Genomic DNA, 15,864 nt, shown 5'->3' on the forward strand with positions numbered 1-15,864 from the left:
CGGGGTAACCCCCTACTCTTCTCGAAAGATGCACTGGGTTCTTTAAAGTGCACACGAGCCAAATGTGTACACTGGGCCTACGGTTTAAAGTCCTTATCCGAGAAGACTTTTTCCACCTCCGGAACCATAGGCGAGCGTGCCGTTCGAACCAGCGCCGAATGTTATGGCTATAGGTAGCGGCGCCTCCCTTAACCGCTCGGCCATTCAACTCGCCAAGCATATCAGTAGAACCCCTATTAAGGGGACACTTTCTGGACCAAGGAAAGTGTTCCTTTAATAGGTGTGTCCCCTGAATAGGGGTTGGCCGTAGTGTGAAAAAATATACTTGTTGCCGAAAAAACGTCCCCTCAATAGGGGTGTATTCCAAAGGAGGGGGGCAGTGGCCCAAATTTGTGTTATATATCTTTTGTAGTACATACCTCCCTAATTCTAATCTCACCACTTGTATATTTTTGTCTATACAGCTATTCGGCACAATATTTTTTACGCCAAACAAGTTCGACATTCAGCAACATTGATACAATGTTTTAAATTTTAAATCAATGTACAGATCCTAAATACTGTAAACAATTTGACATTGTAAGTACTAAATCCCCTGAAGGAATGATGCATAGTAAATGCTAATACGGTATTCAATAATAATAATAATAATTTTATAATAACATGTTTGATAATGAATACATAAAATTTAAATCTGACTTACAGCTGCATGACCAAGTAAACATGGTTTTTGCTTTCAAAGATTTCCTGCAGGTGTACAACATTGGGATGTGTAACTCTAGAAAAGAAAAAGAAATCCATATGATAAATCATCAATAATTATAATTATCAAAAATAAATAATTTAACACAAATATTATCAGGAAGGACAAAATTTAAAAATTACTTCTCATCAAAAAATTTAAAGGGTGGGAGTACTGAAATTTAATATATAACAATTAAACCATTGGTCCGATGTGCATGTTAAGTACATTCTACTGAAAAGGGTACAGGTATAACTCCCAGTACATTGTCTAATTAACCACCACTAATAGAAAAAAAATCTTTAGACTTTCCTGGGTCATCCTTGATGTCACCGCAAAAAAAAAAAACCTGGAACACAACAGTTTAACATATCAACTGAGTTTTCAGTACAGATTAAGTGGTAAAATGGCACCAAACCATGCTAGTAACTAAAAATATGGGTTCGAATCTCATACAAATCCATATAATTTTTTTTTTAAAGTAATTTTAAACTGTTTTAAATTCTATGGATATTATTATAAATATTATATTTTTAATTTAATATTACCTGATATATCAACAAAACATTTTAATAATTAATTTAATCCAACAATATGTGTGGATATTTTTCTATAGTAGATTTTTTAATTGCTTTAAAAGCTAATCGCAAGATTTCAATTAGCAGAATCTAATTAACATCTAATGAACCACCACATAAAGAAAGAGTACACTCCAGATAGCTGCTTAGATTGACCACGCGATCATAATAAGATTTGACATACATAATTAGGCCTATAAATTCACTGAATATAAAACTGAATGTTCTGCCTTAAGGCACTTTACTGCCAGTGCTAAAATTTTGCCAATTCCTACGGTACGGTTGTCGAGAATGCAAGAAATGTCAGACTAACAGAAGGATACGCTTTTAGTTTTACCAGTTTAACAAGAACCTAAAAACGATAGATGTTCAGAATAACCTACAAGCTGAATTTTTTAAGAGCATATTAAGCTCTGATAAATTTAAATGTCAAAGCAGTAATCTCAATTTCTATAATCAATAAAAAGTAATTATCAGCATAAATATACATATTATAGGGTATTGTTACAATAATTCTTATTTTATATATAATTATCATCAATAGATTAATTTTATAATTATATATTGTTAATAAATAATAATCACTCAAATAATATATTTTTCAGACATACAAGTAGTAGATGTTGCAGGTATCAATCAGATATAAGTATACTAGTTTTCAAATGCAATAACATATTTTGACTACTCTAGGATTTGAACCTAGGAACTTAACATTTAAAGGCAAGGAACTAAACCTCTAAATCACTACTCTAATTGAAGTTGATCAATGTAAATCCATCTTATCCAATTATTACAAATAAACTATGTACACAATTACCATGGAAACTATAAATAGGATAATTACCTTAAGTAGGTACAGTAAGATTCTACAATAAACAAACAAATGGCTTTATTACACATCTGTATGTTATAATACTAACAGGTTGTACTTTCTTTGATAGCACAGCCCTATCAACTATAATCTTTAACATTGATTATTACTAAATTGGTTAGAAGTAGCAAAGAGCCTGATTAAGGAGGCTCAGGAACATTACTGTCAGGCAGCATATATTATAGGCCATCTACAGTACTAGGATAATGTAGTATAGACAGGGAGATGTAAAAATTTTTTACATCTCCCTGGTATAGATTTGTATGGCTGAGAGAGACCTTTTATAGTACTGTATTTATGCACCAATTTTCCAAAAATACCGGAGAAATTACTATACCAATTACTAGGATAATAAAATATTCTCATCTACTGTACGACATAATATTATTATACACTGGAAATTGCATGCATATTAAAACAACAATCGGTATACAACAAATACTTTTTTGCAAGAATCAATTATAGGCTATTAAATGGACAAAATGGACACTTACTTTCTTAATATTTCAACTTCACTTAGTAAGGCATCCTCTTTTCCTTTGATTCCTTTCTTTTCAATGCACTTGACTGCCACTGTATCACCATTACTTTTATCGACAGCTAATACAACTTCACTAAATGCGCCCCTAAAGAAGAAAAAAAGGATAACATTTACTATAGAGTACTATAGTGTTTACGTCACGATACTATAATCCGTTGCTATCGGATACACAAAATGCGTTCAACCAACACCATTTTCTCCACTGACAAACCATTGATCCCAATTTCTAACGTAATTATTAAGAAGTTGTACTGTATCTTAATTTTTCTTTGTAAATGTTAATTGATGATTAAATGTGTGTTCTATAACTAATATAATGCAAGCTTTTTTGTGTTTTTAGTACATTTTGATGGTAAATTATTAAGTTTTAAAATGCCTACTCCAGAAAGCCTATTCTAAACTATTATGATTATGAAGTCATTCAGGCGTAATGATGGTAACCAACGTCCAGAGGGCGCCACCTAGTGTTGTGACGACTCGGCTGTAGTACTCTATAGGCTACAGTATTTGAATGTAGTCTTGTTCAATTGGTATTTTAGATTCATCATAATTAGGACTACTATTCATATAAGAGTATACTGTATTATTATTATTATTATTGTTATCATTGTTATTATTATTGTTATTATGTCAAAAACTTATTTATACATTTTACGCAAACTTATAGAAGAAATCCAAGTGATACCGGCTCGGTGTCATAGCTCAGTTGCCCGAATACCCAAATAGTAATCAGAGGATCTTAAGTTCAAATCCTGGGGGTGTTTTTTTTTTCTTTTTGATATAAACTTTTAATATTTTATTAATTAATTGCATTGTACATTTTGTCCCTTTTAACAGTCTTCTCATAGTGCGTAGCCAGTGACTAGTACTAGTATTTTGGCATTCAATGTGTTAATGACCTTTCTGCAAAGACAGTTCTGCCACATCAAGTCTTTGAACTTTTTTTTGCACAAATTATTGTAAATATTCATAAGCCTACAGTATACAGATTACATGCATCCAGATTTAAGTTGACCCCCTTACTATTGGAAAATCACAAGCACCAACATCAACAATTACACCTGCTTGTAAGATCAGAGTATAGAATTTCTCACACGTTACTCAATGATTATAGTATAAATAAGCCTGTTAAAACATGGTGCTTTTATACTAATGATAATGTGTAGTCAATGCACACATCTATTTATTCAAATACTCAACTGATGCAGATTCGTCCATCCCAGTTGAGTAATATAATATAATAAATAAACAAAAAAAAAACTCAAATTGTAAGCTATTTTGCATTATTCAGGAATTAAGTTTCTTTTATTTCAATACTGTTTTAATTTGATTATATATTTTTATTGAAGCAACAAAAAACATATTAAACATCTTATACACATCTAGATGTGTATAAGAGACAGATATTAGGAATAACATTCTAGTAAAAGGATTCTAAAGATTTTTAAACGGAAATTCCAACATTATAATACGATTAATTTGTAAAGTTTTAAACACAATATCGACATCAACCTACAGTGAACTAGATGAGATCAATATTCTACAGTAAAATAATAACAAAGACTAAAAGCGTAATGAATCAATCATCTAAACTGGCCATTATAACAACGATAAATCAAAGACGTTTGACTTTCCAACAACCAAACACTCAAGTTAATATTTAAAATGCTCATTCTCATCAAACAGCGACATCATTCACCATTTACAGAATGGACGACTTTATAATGCTCTATAAACTAGAGCTGGCCAAAGTTGCGGCGTCAGCGGCAGAAAAGAAAAACGCCCAGTGTGTGTCTCTAGGCGCCAGCCAACTTAGCCCCCTGGACCCTTCCTCCTACATTTCACATGTTTCCATTAGAAGTTGTCAGATCATCTGTCAGACTGCTCAGTCTGAAAAGTATATCTTAGAGCCACAATTGCAAGGAGACAATATTTTATTAGATTTATCTGACAAAGTAGAGTATTATCTAACCTGTCATGATGTGAGTATATATGGTCATGATGTGCCTATATTTGGTAATGTTGTGATGTCATCATGACCATATTTAGGCATGTCAATAGGTTTCTGTCAAATAAAAGTTGAGTCTGGACAAGGCTTTAGAAAAATAATTTACTTATATCAGATATATCTGAAAAAAAATTATACATTAGTCTGATCATACATTTAATTGAGTTTGACAGACAGATATATGATAGTAACTATCTTTCTTAAAGCTTTAATTTTATTTGTGATCTTTTTGACACTTTAAGTGAAGTAACCAAATCTTCAGAAGTTTACATATTTTTAAAAGTAACTTAAAGGCATCATTACTTTAAGCTTTTATTTTATATTATTAAATTTTTTATAATTTTAGTTAAATATTTTTTAATTTTTAATCTGAAAACTGTTGTACCCAGGGCCCAATTGGAGACTAGTCTACTTGACTGATTGGGCCACCCTGGTTAAAAATTGTGAATAAATAAATAAATAAATAGGAGTACATTTTAGTCATATGAAAAATGTTGTACCCAGGGCCCAATTGGAGACTAGTCTACTTGACTGATTGGGCCACCTGGTTAAAAACTGTTAATAAATAAATAAATAGGAGTATATTTTAGTCATATGAAAAATGACTATAGGGATTTGAACATAGGACCCAGATGCTTTTCAAACATGGAACAGGATGACAGGGCTCCTTTTGTTTATTTATTCATTATACTGGTATAGCCTCTTCAGTATGGATTGCTATTCATAGTCACAAGACCCAGGAGTATAGTTGATAATTACATTGACAATTCCTTCCTACGCTGTGCCGTCTACAACAGTAGGTAAAATGCAAGTTGCTCCCCTTCCCTCAGGAACCCATCTAATGTGCTGAGGATTTTATTTGCATTTTAACATTATTATTATTTGCATTTTAATTTGTATCTGTTTATGAGAAAAATTTTCTAGCAGTATATTTAAATATTTTTAACATAAATTACAAATTAAGCTTATTGTAGAAGAATCATTTTTTATACCACTACTATAAATGGTGCACTGATGGTATATGATGATGCTTGAATTATTTACAGATAGAAGAATCACTTAACTTTAGAGGCACTTTAATATTTAATAATGCAAAATAACATGTTTACAATTTCTGGCTCATCACGATAAAGGCAATTCATGAAAATTCAGTGAGTTGTAGATTAGGTAATTATGAGTGTTGACTTTGAGACGGACATCAGAAAAGATCAATACACATGACCATAATGAAAACATGGACTTTGTTATAATTTACTTAGTCTTGTAGTCTCAAACTAATATAAAGAATTTAATATTATAGCCATGCATGAGTTAGCCAATGATCTATGAATAATGCCTGTGTGCTAGAAAGCATACACCAACAAAGGATCGCCATGGCAACTTAAGATATAAAACACGATTATGAAACATCTGATTAAAAGCGGCATTCCAGTTTTGCTTCTCTGAATGCGCATGAAATTGATAAATGCTCGCGTGAGGAAATTGCACACCGTTAGCGGCGGCGAGTCAATTATATCTCAGCGGGTGTTCCCGAGGGATACTGATGACACTAGTGTGCAAGCCTTGCAAACACCGCTCAAGCGTTAACGCGGAAAAGGATAGCTAAGAAGCGGCTAATTCCCTGTTTTATCGAGTACCATTATTGATTGATTAAAATTTGGCCAGATTCTATTATGTGTGTGCACATAGCGTTAAGTTTGTGCCGATCAAATTCAGCAACAATTATCAATTAAACAGGAAAAAGTATATTGGTCATTATAATTTGTGTAGATAAAAGATGTATCCATAAGGCTATAACATAGTTTCACTTATTAAATTAAAGTAGATGAAAGATGATTAAAAATGCATATATTAATAAGCTATATAATATGTTCCCTTCCAATTATTGATAAAAATTACTTAGAATTATATTTTGTAATTAAAATGAAATGCTGAATTTTTAAACCCCTTTAATATGTACAGCAACTAACATGCACCCATCAATGAATGTAGTATATAGTAAATAGTGTTCAACTAAATTAACGATTGTTAAATATAATAAACACAATTAATAATCTAATTTGTGATTTTACAGTTCTTAAAAAAATATCCATTGCTGGTACATATTAAAATCACCCTACATTGCAAAATATTCGTAGTAGCTAATTAAAAATTTTATTCCAACAACTAACGTTAAGCCAAGGTGACGGATTCCCCATCCATTAAGGAGTAATTAACTTGGTGCAGCCAAATCAATTGTACATGTAAATAAATTGGGGCCTGGGCACATACAACCGGGATACTGACGCGTGAATAATACCATTAGTGTAATAGTGTAAGAGCCATTTGCTAATTGGCGTATTATTGCAAAGCTGGTATACATCATCCACATGGAGGTGCCAGAGAGATCAATACAAAGTAGCTCTGGATCTCGTCCAAACAGATTGAAGGAGATCTTGTAAGTGCATTTTACACATGGTTAAAAACTCACGGAATTAATCCTAAACTCTTAAAAATTCTCTAAGATTTGAGAAGAAACCCTCGGGATTAAACAATTTTCTAGGATTTGAGAAGGAACTGTCAAATTAAGAAATTCTCTTGGATTTAAGGAAATCATGCAGAAATCTTCCAGGATTTTTAAAGAATCTAATATAGAAGTCATGGAGGACCACAAGAAATCCATCTAGTAACAAATAAAAAATCTCAAGTAAATTACGAAGAACTTAAGAAACTAAAAGAAATTATCTACTTCAGTTGATAAGAAATTCCTAGAAATAATCCATAAAGATCGCAGAATGAATGAATAGTACTATGGAAGGGGTCTTTGACATGAGTATGAGGAAGTATTGGACCCCATCCAGGAGGAATATGGAAAGATTATTGTTAAACATTATTCCTTAAAGAACCATACACATCATCCAGAAAGATTGGAATAAAAACATCTTCTCCAGCATCCAGAATTTGACAAGTTTCACTTTACTGTAGACCTAGCATTTTTTATATGACCACTTAATTTAAATTCTAGGCATGTTCAAGTAACAGACTCGAATAATATACAGTAATTAAAACTGTATACACTGATAAAGTAGAACTGTATACACTGATAAAGTAGTACAGTCAAACTACAGTATCTGTATACTCTATATTTTAGTCATTACAATCTCACATTACTTAAATATGGCCAATAATCTTCAATGCTAGGGTACTCTTTACAATCAAAAATAGTAAGATAATAGATAGATAGTCAATATGACCTAAGTATAACAATACCAAAATTGACCCAACAAATTTTATTATTTCTCATTCAATTACAGTTTTTAGTTTCACTTCTTGGCTAGGTTTGTATTAAATACAATAAGTGTTAATCAGCTATTGAGAGTATTATCTGAAGACAATATATTTTATAAACCATATGAAAAACTACTTGCTATACGTATCTTTGTTTTGGGTTTTGCTTTTCTATTTTCCTTTCATTTGCATTTTTGGGTTCGCGCATGGCGGACCCCAGATTCTCACTGCTGTTCTTGTTCTTGTTGTTAACAGAATTTTAAAAGCGTCCAGCCTCGCCAGTTTTGAACGGACGTACAAGAAATTTTGTATACATAAACTGAGGTGATTTCAAACAACTTTCGTGGCTCTTTTTTAAAGTTTAACCTCAGGGTGTCCCATACACCTACAAAACAAAACAGGGGATTAAGCAAGGACTGTACATTACTGCCATTACCACTAATAGTATGGATTATCGCAGTTGGTTATCAATGTGTTCTAAGGAACCAAAGTCGTGAGTTCGAATTGCGTCCTGGTATTTAATTTTTATTTTCATTTTCAATCTTAAGAACAATGTCAATTTATTTTCATTTTCAATCTTAAGAACAATGTCAATTTTTATTACCAAAGGCTCTAGGTGTGATAACGAATTATCACAAATTCACGGCAAAATGTATTTAAAATTAGAAGAAATTGGTTTTATTAAAAATATAAAAACGGTCATGCAGTAGCTTGAGTCATTTTGTTATCTCGTTCAAGAATAGAATCAATTCACCGAGAAAATTTCTCTTTCCCGACCAAAACCCATCCAACCACACACTTAGGAGAATCTAGTAGTAGTTGCGTGCAGTCTTACGCGTTCAGTGTCACAACCAATTACAGTATTTGAATGGAATCCAGACCCCCACCGTAGTTCCGCCCCCTGACCGCATGTGCCCTGGCAGCCACCCCTCACCCACCCAACTGGTGTAGTCACGCATTTCAAATCTCTCAAGTTGGTATACTATGTATGAAGTGAATGTGAAATTGTATTTAATACGTATGTATTCATATATTTTTATATGAAGTAAATTTGAAATTGTATTTACTATGTATGTATTTGTATATTTTTTTATGAAGTGAATGTATTTTTTCTGAATAAATATAACTGATATAAAAAAAAATAATAATAAACAAATAAAATAGTGCAAATTATAATGTTAATAACATTTACAATATTATAATAATTTAAAAATTATTGGATTTGGAGTTGTCTTTATTTAAACTATTTTTTGGTGAAAATTACTAGAAATGTGCCAAGAAATAAATCCAAAAATTACAAGCTTTTAAGATCAGCTACTGCATTTAAGTACAGAAATCATGCAACACTTTCTGTTCACTAAAAGATCTGATGTAAACATTTCTACAGTTATTATCAAGTTGCTTGTGATGTGCTACATTTCAAAATGCCATGTCTTGTAGTAGTGCAATATAATTATAATTGAAATAAAATTTAATATTCTAACTGTACTCCTTTTTTCTTTTTTTTAAATTTTTTTTATGTAGTCATGAATATAGGTCATATAAAAACTTTGCATGGTACTCAAGTAAAGTTTTCTGACTTTTTACCAGTTTAAAACCACTTTGAATATTCATGAGCTATTGTAGGTTACAGCTTCTTTAAAGGTATTGCTTGGACAGTGGAAAGTATTATCTGATTTACAGAGGTGGGTGAACTTAGCTCAACTCTCACCATTACACTAAAAAACTTTGTTTATCATTAACAAATATTGCATGTAAAATAATTAACAATTATTTTAATTGACAAATTCCTTATGAAAAACTGGATTAGAATGGTGTATTTATATTTCACGATAGTTTGTATGAACGTAGGTTTGTTTCTGTTAGAATTAATTTTACAAATCATGAGAATTTGGACATGAAATGTCTTTGATAAAAGGACGGAAATGAATCTGCAATTATATAAACAAACTAAAGTGTTATAGTAACAATAATGATGTAATGACAGATTTAACGTCCAATAATAAGGTCTTCACTATAAACAGATTTTAGATCAAACCATCATTAAACCAAGTCTCACCTTTGTGATCACTGACTTCAGAAATGAGAAAAAAAAAATATCAGAATTTCAACACACTTCCTGTCGATTTGTGAGAAGCGGTTTCGGCACCTCTATTCAAACATCGTTTTTAAGAAATTCTTTCACTAAGAGCAGAGCTATATTGTTATTACACTTGTTTGTTTTTCCTTTTCTTTTGAAATGTAAGTTTTGTAAGGTGATCTGTTCCTCGTAGAGCGCCATATAAGAAAGTCAAAAATTTAAAAAAAATACATACCCTTGAACCCAGGACCTGGGAATTCGAAGTTGAGCATCTTACCTGTTTAAGCAGATTTTAGATTAAGTGATGTACATATTTGGTTAAACAAACCAGCAGTGATGTTAGCAGCCTTTGAATGAGGTAAGTTAAGGAAACTTGGCACCGATTGGTCCATCCAGGTATAGTTGTCTCAAAATAGACTCCGCCTATAGGCATGCCAGTAGTGAGAATCGTGAGAAAAAATCAAATGTTTTATAGGATTTCAACATGGAACCACTGGACTGGCAGGCAAGCTTTTGTAAAAACTAAGTCACAGCTGGTCTATTTCTGTTCTGCTAACATAGAGAACCCGTAGTTCCCCACGTATAAATTCACCTCCTAACCAAATTTTTATGCAAAGTGCTTTTCCCTGAGGATATGCCTCAGATAAAATTATACAGTAATGAGCCAAGTATGAAATAATTGAAATTTAGCATTGGAATGTTAGCCATAGGGCCATGCCCTGGGACACCAGGCTATCAAGTCGAAAGTCAGACCATCTGTGAGGCTGAGCGCTACACCATTTATTACTCCCCACCCCAAACATTACCTAATTTTGTGTCCAAGGGAGAAGGTGGACTTATAAATAAGGATCTATCATACAAAACTTGTTCAACATGTTTTCATACATTATTTCATATGCTAGGAAAATTAATGCTAAATTGATATCAAGATAAAATCCTCAATCCATGACGTTTTGACCTTGATCTCCAGTAGGATCCGCCCCATTTTGCCACTAAATTTTAAAAATTTCAATGCAAATCAATGTTATGTGTTGCTCACTTTCCTATTCTGAAATTGTTGTTATCCCTCTGTTTTAAAAATTCTGGATCCCCCTTTATATAAATAGCTTTCAGCCTATGGGCAGGAAATCAATATTATACTGTACCTGAATTGATAAACTTTGATTAATATACACATTATTATTTGTTCTTCATTTAATCTGCAAAGATCGAACCTATCCAATCTAATTTGAAAAACGTTTTTTCACTCTGTTGTACCCTGGATCTTACTTGACGAAATTAGTCTGATGGTAGTCAACCCACCTACATTCACGAGTGATAATGAATGCTGAAAGTATGTCAATCATTTTAACTTCACTAAAGAAAATATGAACAGCAAATAAAAAACAGCTTAAATACGAAATGAAACTGCAGTTTGGTGGTATACTGTCCTTGGATCTAATAACCTTGCAATAATTAATACATACTAAATTGCAATTGTATGTATATTTATAAACTATTATCTTTCAATTGGAATTTCAAATGAGAATGCTTCTTGAAATACGTCGTTTTAATAATATTTATACAGACATAATTGTGTTTGTTTTGTATTTGTTATGTGGGCCTCTTTAAGTCAGCCAAGCTGTTAGAGCTACCCTCATAAAATAAAGTTGAATAAATAATAAATATTAAACTTTTAATTGAAAATTAGAATGAAAAGATTTTTTTTTCCAACCAACTGACGCACAAAAGAAAAGCCTTCCAAAGTAAATATCTTTCCTTAAAGTGTGTGATGTACTTTGTCTGATATTCTTCCTTGCCAAAATCACAATTCCATTTCTCAGATATTTCTCAATTGACTGCCTATGGAACAGACTCCAATCTCACGTTTTCAGCTATTCAGCTTGCAATAACACTACTATAGCTTTTCTTTTTATAATAATAAATGATAACTGAAAATATATATACTGAATAAACTACCATACCATACCAGTAAGTATATGCCACCTTTAGGCACCTGGAAATGGCAGTCTATGTTCAATTCTCTGTCTCCCAGTTTAAAAACACTAAACAGTGTCTTAATTGATAATTAGAAATTCAATTTTAAATATATCATACAATTTTTTGCTTTGCATCTTTTCACTGCATTCAAATGAAAAATTCAAGAAAGTTTTTTTCAGAAAATTTAAAAAATTCCATGAAATTATCAAATTTTTGGAATGCTCAAAGGACAGTCCAGATTTACCACCTCAGGAGGGTTTGAACATATGCAGTATTACTAAAGGTATGCAGACATAATTTTGAAAGCAGTATTTATTATATGTATTAGTAATTGTATTTTTATATTTGAGCTGTAGGGAGTTTTTTCTGAAGTTCATCTCAGAAATATTTAAAACAAGAAAAATACATCTCCTTTGGTTTAACACATTAACGGTAATATTATAATTTACAGATGATATTATTTCATATGCTAGGAAAATTAATGCTAGATTGATATCAAGATAAAATCCTCAATCCATGACGTTTTGACCTTGACTATGCTGTGAAGTAAAATTATACTCGTAGAACACTTATCATTATAAATTTAAATCACTGTCAACGAGCAGCTTATTAGCCTTTTCTAAATTTACATCAGTATATGTTTAACAGAAGCATAAGCCTTCAGCATAACTGCAGAATAAGAATGATGAATATGTTCAAGGACAATCATATTAAGATGTTTATGACCATTGTGACAATGTGAGTTGGCATTTTAATTTAGGCCTGCAGGTAGTAAAGTGCAGTGCATAAGTTGATTGTTGATTGAATTTGTCTAACTGTTGGGTGCTTTTCATTGGTGAAAGTAGCTGGGGGTAGGGGTGGGAAATGCATAGGAGTATGTTTCTCCTAGTATTTCAACTGCTTCACTCAAGAGAAAAATAAACTTAATAATTATTATAGCATCAAGAGGGGCTAAACTGTAGAATAGAGTTACCATTAGGTTTTCATTAGAATTTATTTAGTTCCACATTTTCAATGTTTGCCCCACAGGCCAAAACCAGCCTTTTCTCCTGGCCACTGGCTTACAGTATCTACTGAAACTGGCCAATTATTGACCGTTCTTAGTTGTTGTAATGTGTTACGTCAAAAAAATAAATATATCATGAAAAATTAAAACCTGTTAAGTTACTGCAGGTTTACTTCAAGTGCGAACATGAAGTTGAAGTTACAGGCAGGATGAATACTGGGGGGGGGGGTGCTAGCTCACAAAATAAGGTGATTTTGTAACTACTTGAGCGAGATCTTTTGCTTTAAACATATTCAATTGGGGGTGCACTCTTCTTTCGGGGGTGTGTGCCCTCCTCCGCATACCCCCTAGACACACAAGTGTTTCACTAACTTCTCCCATGTGCACTGATAAGCTATCAATCAGCAGACTAACATATGTTTGCAATTACCATGGATATTTTTTACATTTTAAAGAAATTGACCCTAAACTTTAGGCCAGTGGTGTTGTCCGTGTCTCCCTCACCATCTCTGCAGGTGTGGAAAGGGAGCAGACAGTTTGTGGCCAAGACATCAATACTTAAATTATATAATATATATTGTATGTCCTGTATGTATTATATAAATATTTTTTTAGTCCCAAACTCAAGAAAGACAAATTTAGAATAGATCATTTTCACATAAAAGAAGGGCCTCAATGCTGTCTCTTATACACATCTAGATGTGTATAAGAGACAGGCTGCAATGACTAAAATTTATTTAACATTCATCTTATGAAGACTAGGCAGCAAATAACTCAAACTGAGTATTCATGCCTTGAGTAAACAAATAGCAGTTACGGTGAATAATGAAGCGTACGTCTAATGTCCTTTAGAAACAAAACAAAATATTGATAATTGATGTCAAAACTCCTAGCCTGTGTGAACCTCTTCTCCGGCCACTTCAACACAATCAACAACTGGGCCTATTGTACTGCTGCACTATATACTTACGTTCCAAGGACGTGCTTAAGCTCGTATTTCTCGGTAATTTTCTCCTTTCTTTTCGTAAAGATGGGCATTGTATCTGTGGTTCTGTATCCAAGCAATCAACAAATATCAGTAAAATGAGACAAGTTGTTTCCCAGAAGAAAACGCGCCACTGTTCCTCAATAGCCGCTTACAATTTGTGTATTTTCCTACTGGACTGCAAACACAAACACCTGATCTCTGGAACTTCCTGTCGGAGATGGTCTCTGAAATATTGGTAAGTACACAGTAAGGCTTGAAAATGACGTCACGGGAATCAATTATATAGAGGGCACACTCACTATTATCACATTATGGTACAACCATAGAGAACAGATTTTCTCTATGGGTGTACACACAAGCAATGTATGCTTTATGTGTTATTGTATTACAGTATATATTTATAATGTTCTAATTTCTCAGTTTTATTTGTTTTAAAGTATTAATTTAGTTTAATTCGTATTAAGTGTACAGTATTTAAGTGACTCCATGTCTTGTTTTCTAGTTGAACGCACCATCTGTGAGTGCCACCGATTTAAAGGCGTATGTTCACAAAGTAAATAAAATAAAAATAAATACCGGTAATATTACTTAGGGCCTATTGATGAACTTCTCTGAGTCAACTGCCGAGCATCCCTTTTAAGGATAGTTTGCTTTTAGCTAGATTGTTAGTAGACAGAAAAACGCATACAGGCCCAAGAAAAATAATCAGTATGCTCTAATTGAAGGTATAATAGAGAATGGTAAAATTTACAGAGAACTGGAAGCCTGACTGTCTGATTAAGGAGAACCTTGGTTCCAATCTGCCCCCGTCGGTACTACTACGCAAGCAGTAAACATATAAACACTGGTTATTTGTGTAATTAAGTTAAAAAGACGGAGTATACAGAAATATTGAAACTTATTGTACCTTCTTATTTTATAAGAATGCAGGTTAGTTAGAAATGACAGTGATAGATTCGAACCCAACCAATACAGTACTTGATTTAATTAAGAAACAGAGGCTCAATTGGTTTGACCACTTAATGTTTATGAAGTCATAAAAACCAGAACCCGGGAACACAGAAACAAAAGATATTAGGCAAAGGGAACAAGATCCGGAGGTGGATCAGAGACATCCATAAGAGAGAAAAAAAGAAAGATGAAGAACACAAGCCTTACGATGATAATCATAGTGATAATAACAACGAATAATCATATAATGATAATAACAAAGAATGATAATCATAATGATAATAACAAAGAATGAACATTTCCGCTAAGCCCTGCTACCTAAGGTCCCTCAAAACGACAGTGTAAAAACATACGTAAACACGTACGTTTGTGGCACACGCACACGCGCGTAATTCCTAGCCCTGCTCAGATTGTTCAGTTGTAAAGTTTGATTGAAACTCCGGAAAGTAGGCCTATTTTACACACAATGGACAGCTCAGGATGTTTATATTGTCAGACGGGGAATCCCAGTCGGTTAACCCGTTTGACCCTGTCCGTGTCGGCCCGAATCATTTCTGTGTTTTTGAGTCAAAACGATCGTGAATGTTGATTATGGAGACGAAATAAGCAATAAGATTATTTATAATTGGCTTGTGGTTTGTTGTAACATTTCTTAAAATACTGGTAATCGAAACGACCCGCCGAAACCCAGCCCGATTCGACTCATAGACGAAAATTAAATGACCGAAATGACCTAAATCAAAAGCTACAGCATTTTAAAAAACAATTATTGCACAATACTTGAAAATAATTCAAAGTGAGATACAAATAATTACTCATAGAATTATAATACTGACCAGTGGCGTAGAAAAA

General features: G+C 32.7%; 1 protein-coding gene across 1 annotated transcript in view; it reads right to left on the reverse strand.

Annotated features, from left to right (window-relative positions):
* LOC117115067 (calcium/calmodulin-dependent protein kinase type 1D-like) overlaps nucleotides 1–14,298 on the reverse strand; it is a 66,509-nt gene extending 52,211 nt beyond the window's left edge. Inside the window, exons 1-3 of the mRNA XM_033258722.1 lie at nucleotides 14,044–14,298; nucleotides 2,686–2,817; nucleotides 704–778 (exon numbers count right to left, since the gene is read on the reverse strand). Coding sequence (XP_033114613.1) covers nucleotides 704–778; nucleotides 2,686–2,817; nucleotides 14,044–14,111 — 275 coding nt within the window. The 5' untranslated portion in view covers nucleotides 14,112–14,298. The remainder of the gene's footprint in view (nucleotides 1–703; nucleotides 779–2,685; nucleotides 2,818–14,043) is intronic.
* Nucleotides 14,299–15,864: the final 1,566 nt, after the last annotated feature.

The sequence above is a fragment of the Anneissia japonica genome, unplaced genomic scaffold (assembly GCF_011630105.1).
Source record: "Anneissia japonica isolate Jap-2015-1 unplaced genomic scaffold, ASM1163010v1 scaffold24_len2511860_cov200, whole genome shotgun sequence".
In the NCBI taxonomy this organism is placed as follows: Eukaryota; Metazoa; Echinodermata; class Crinoidea; order Comatulida; family Comatulidae; genus Anneissia; species Anneissia japonica.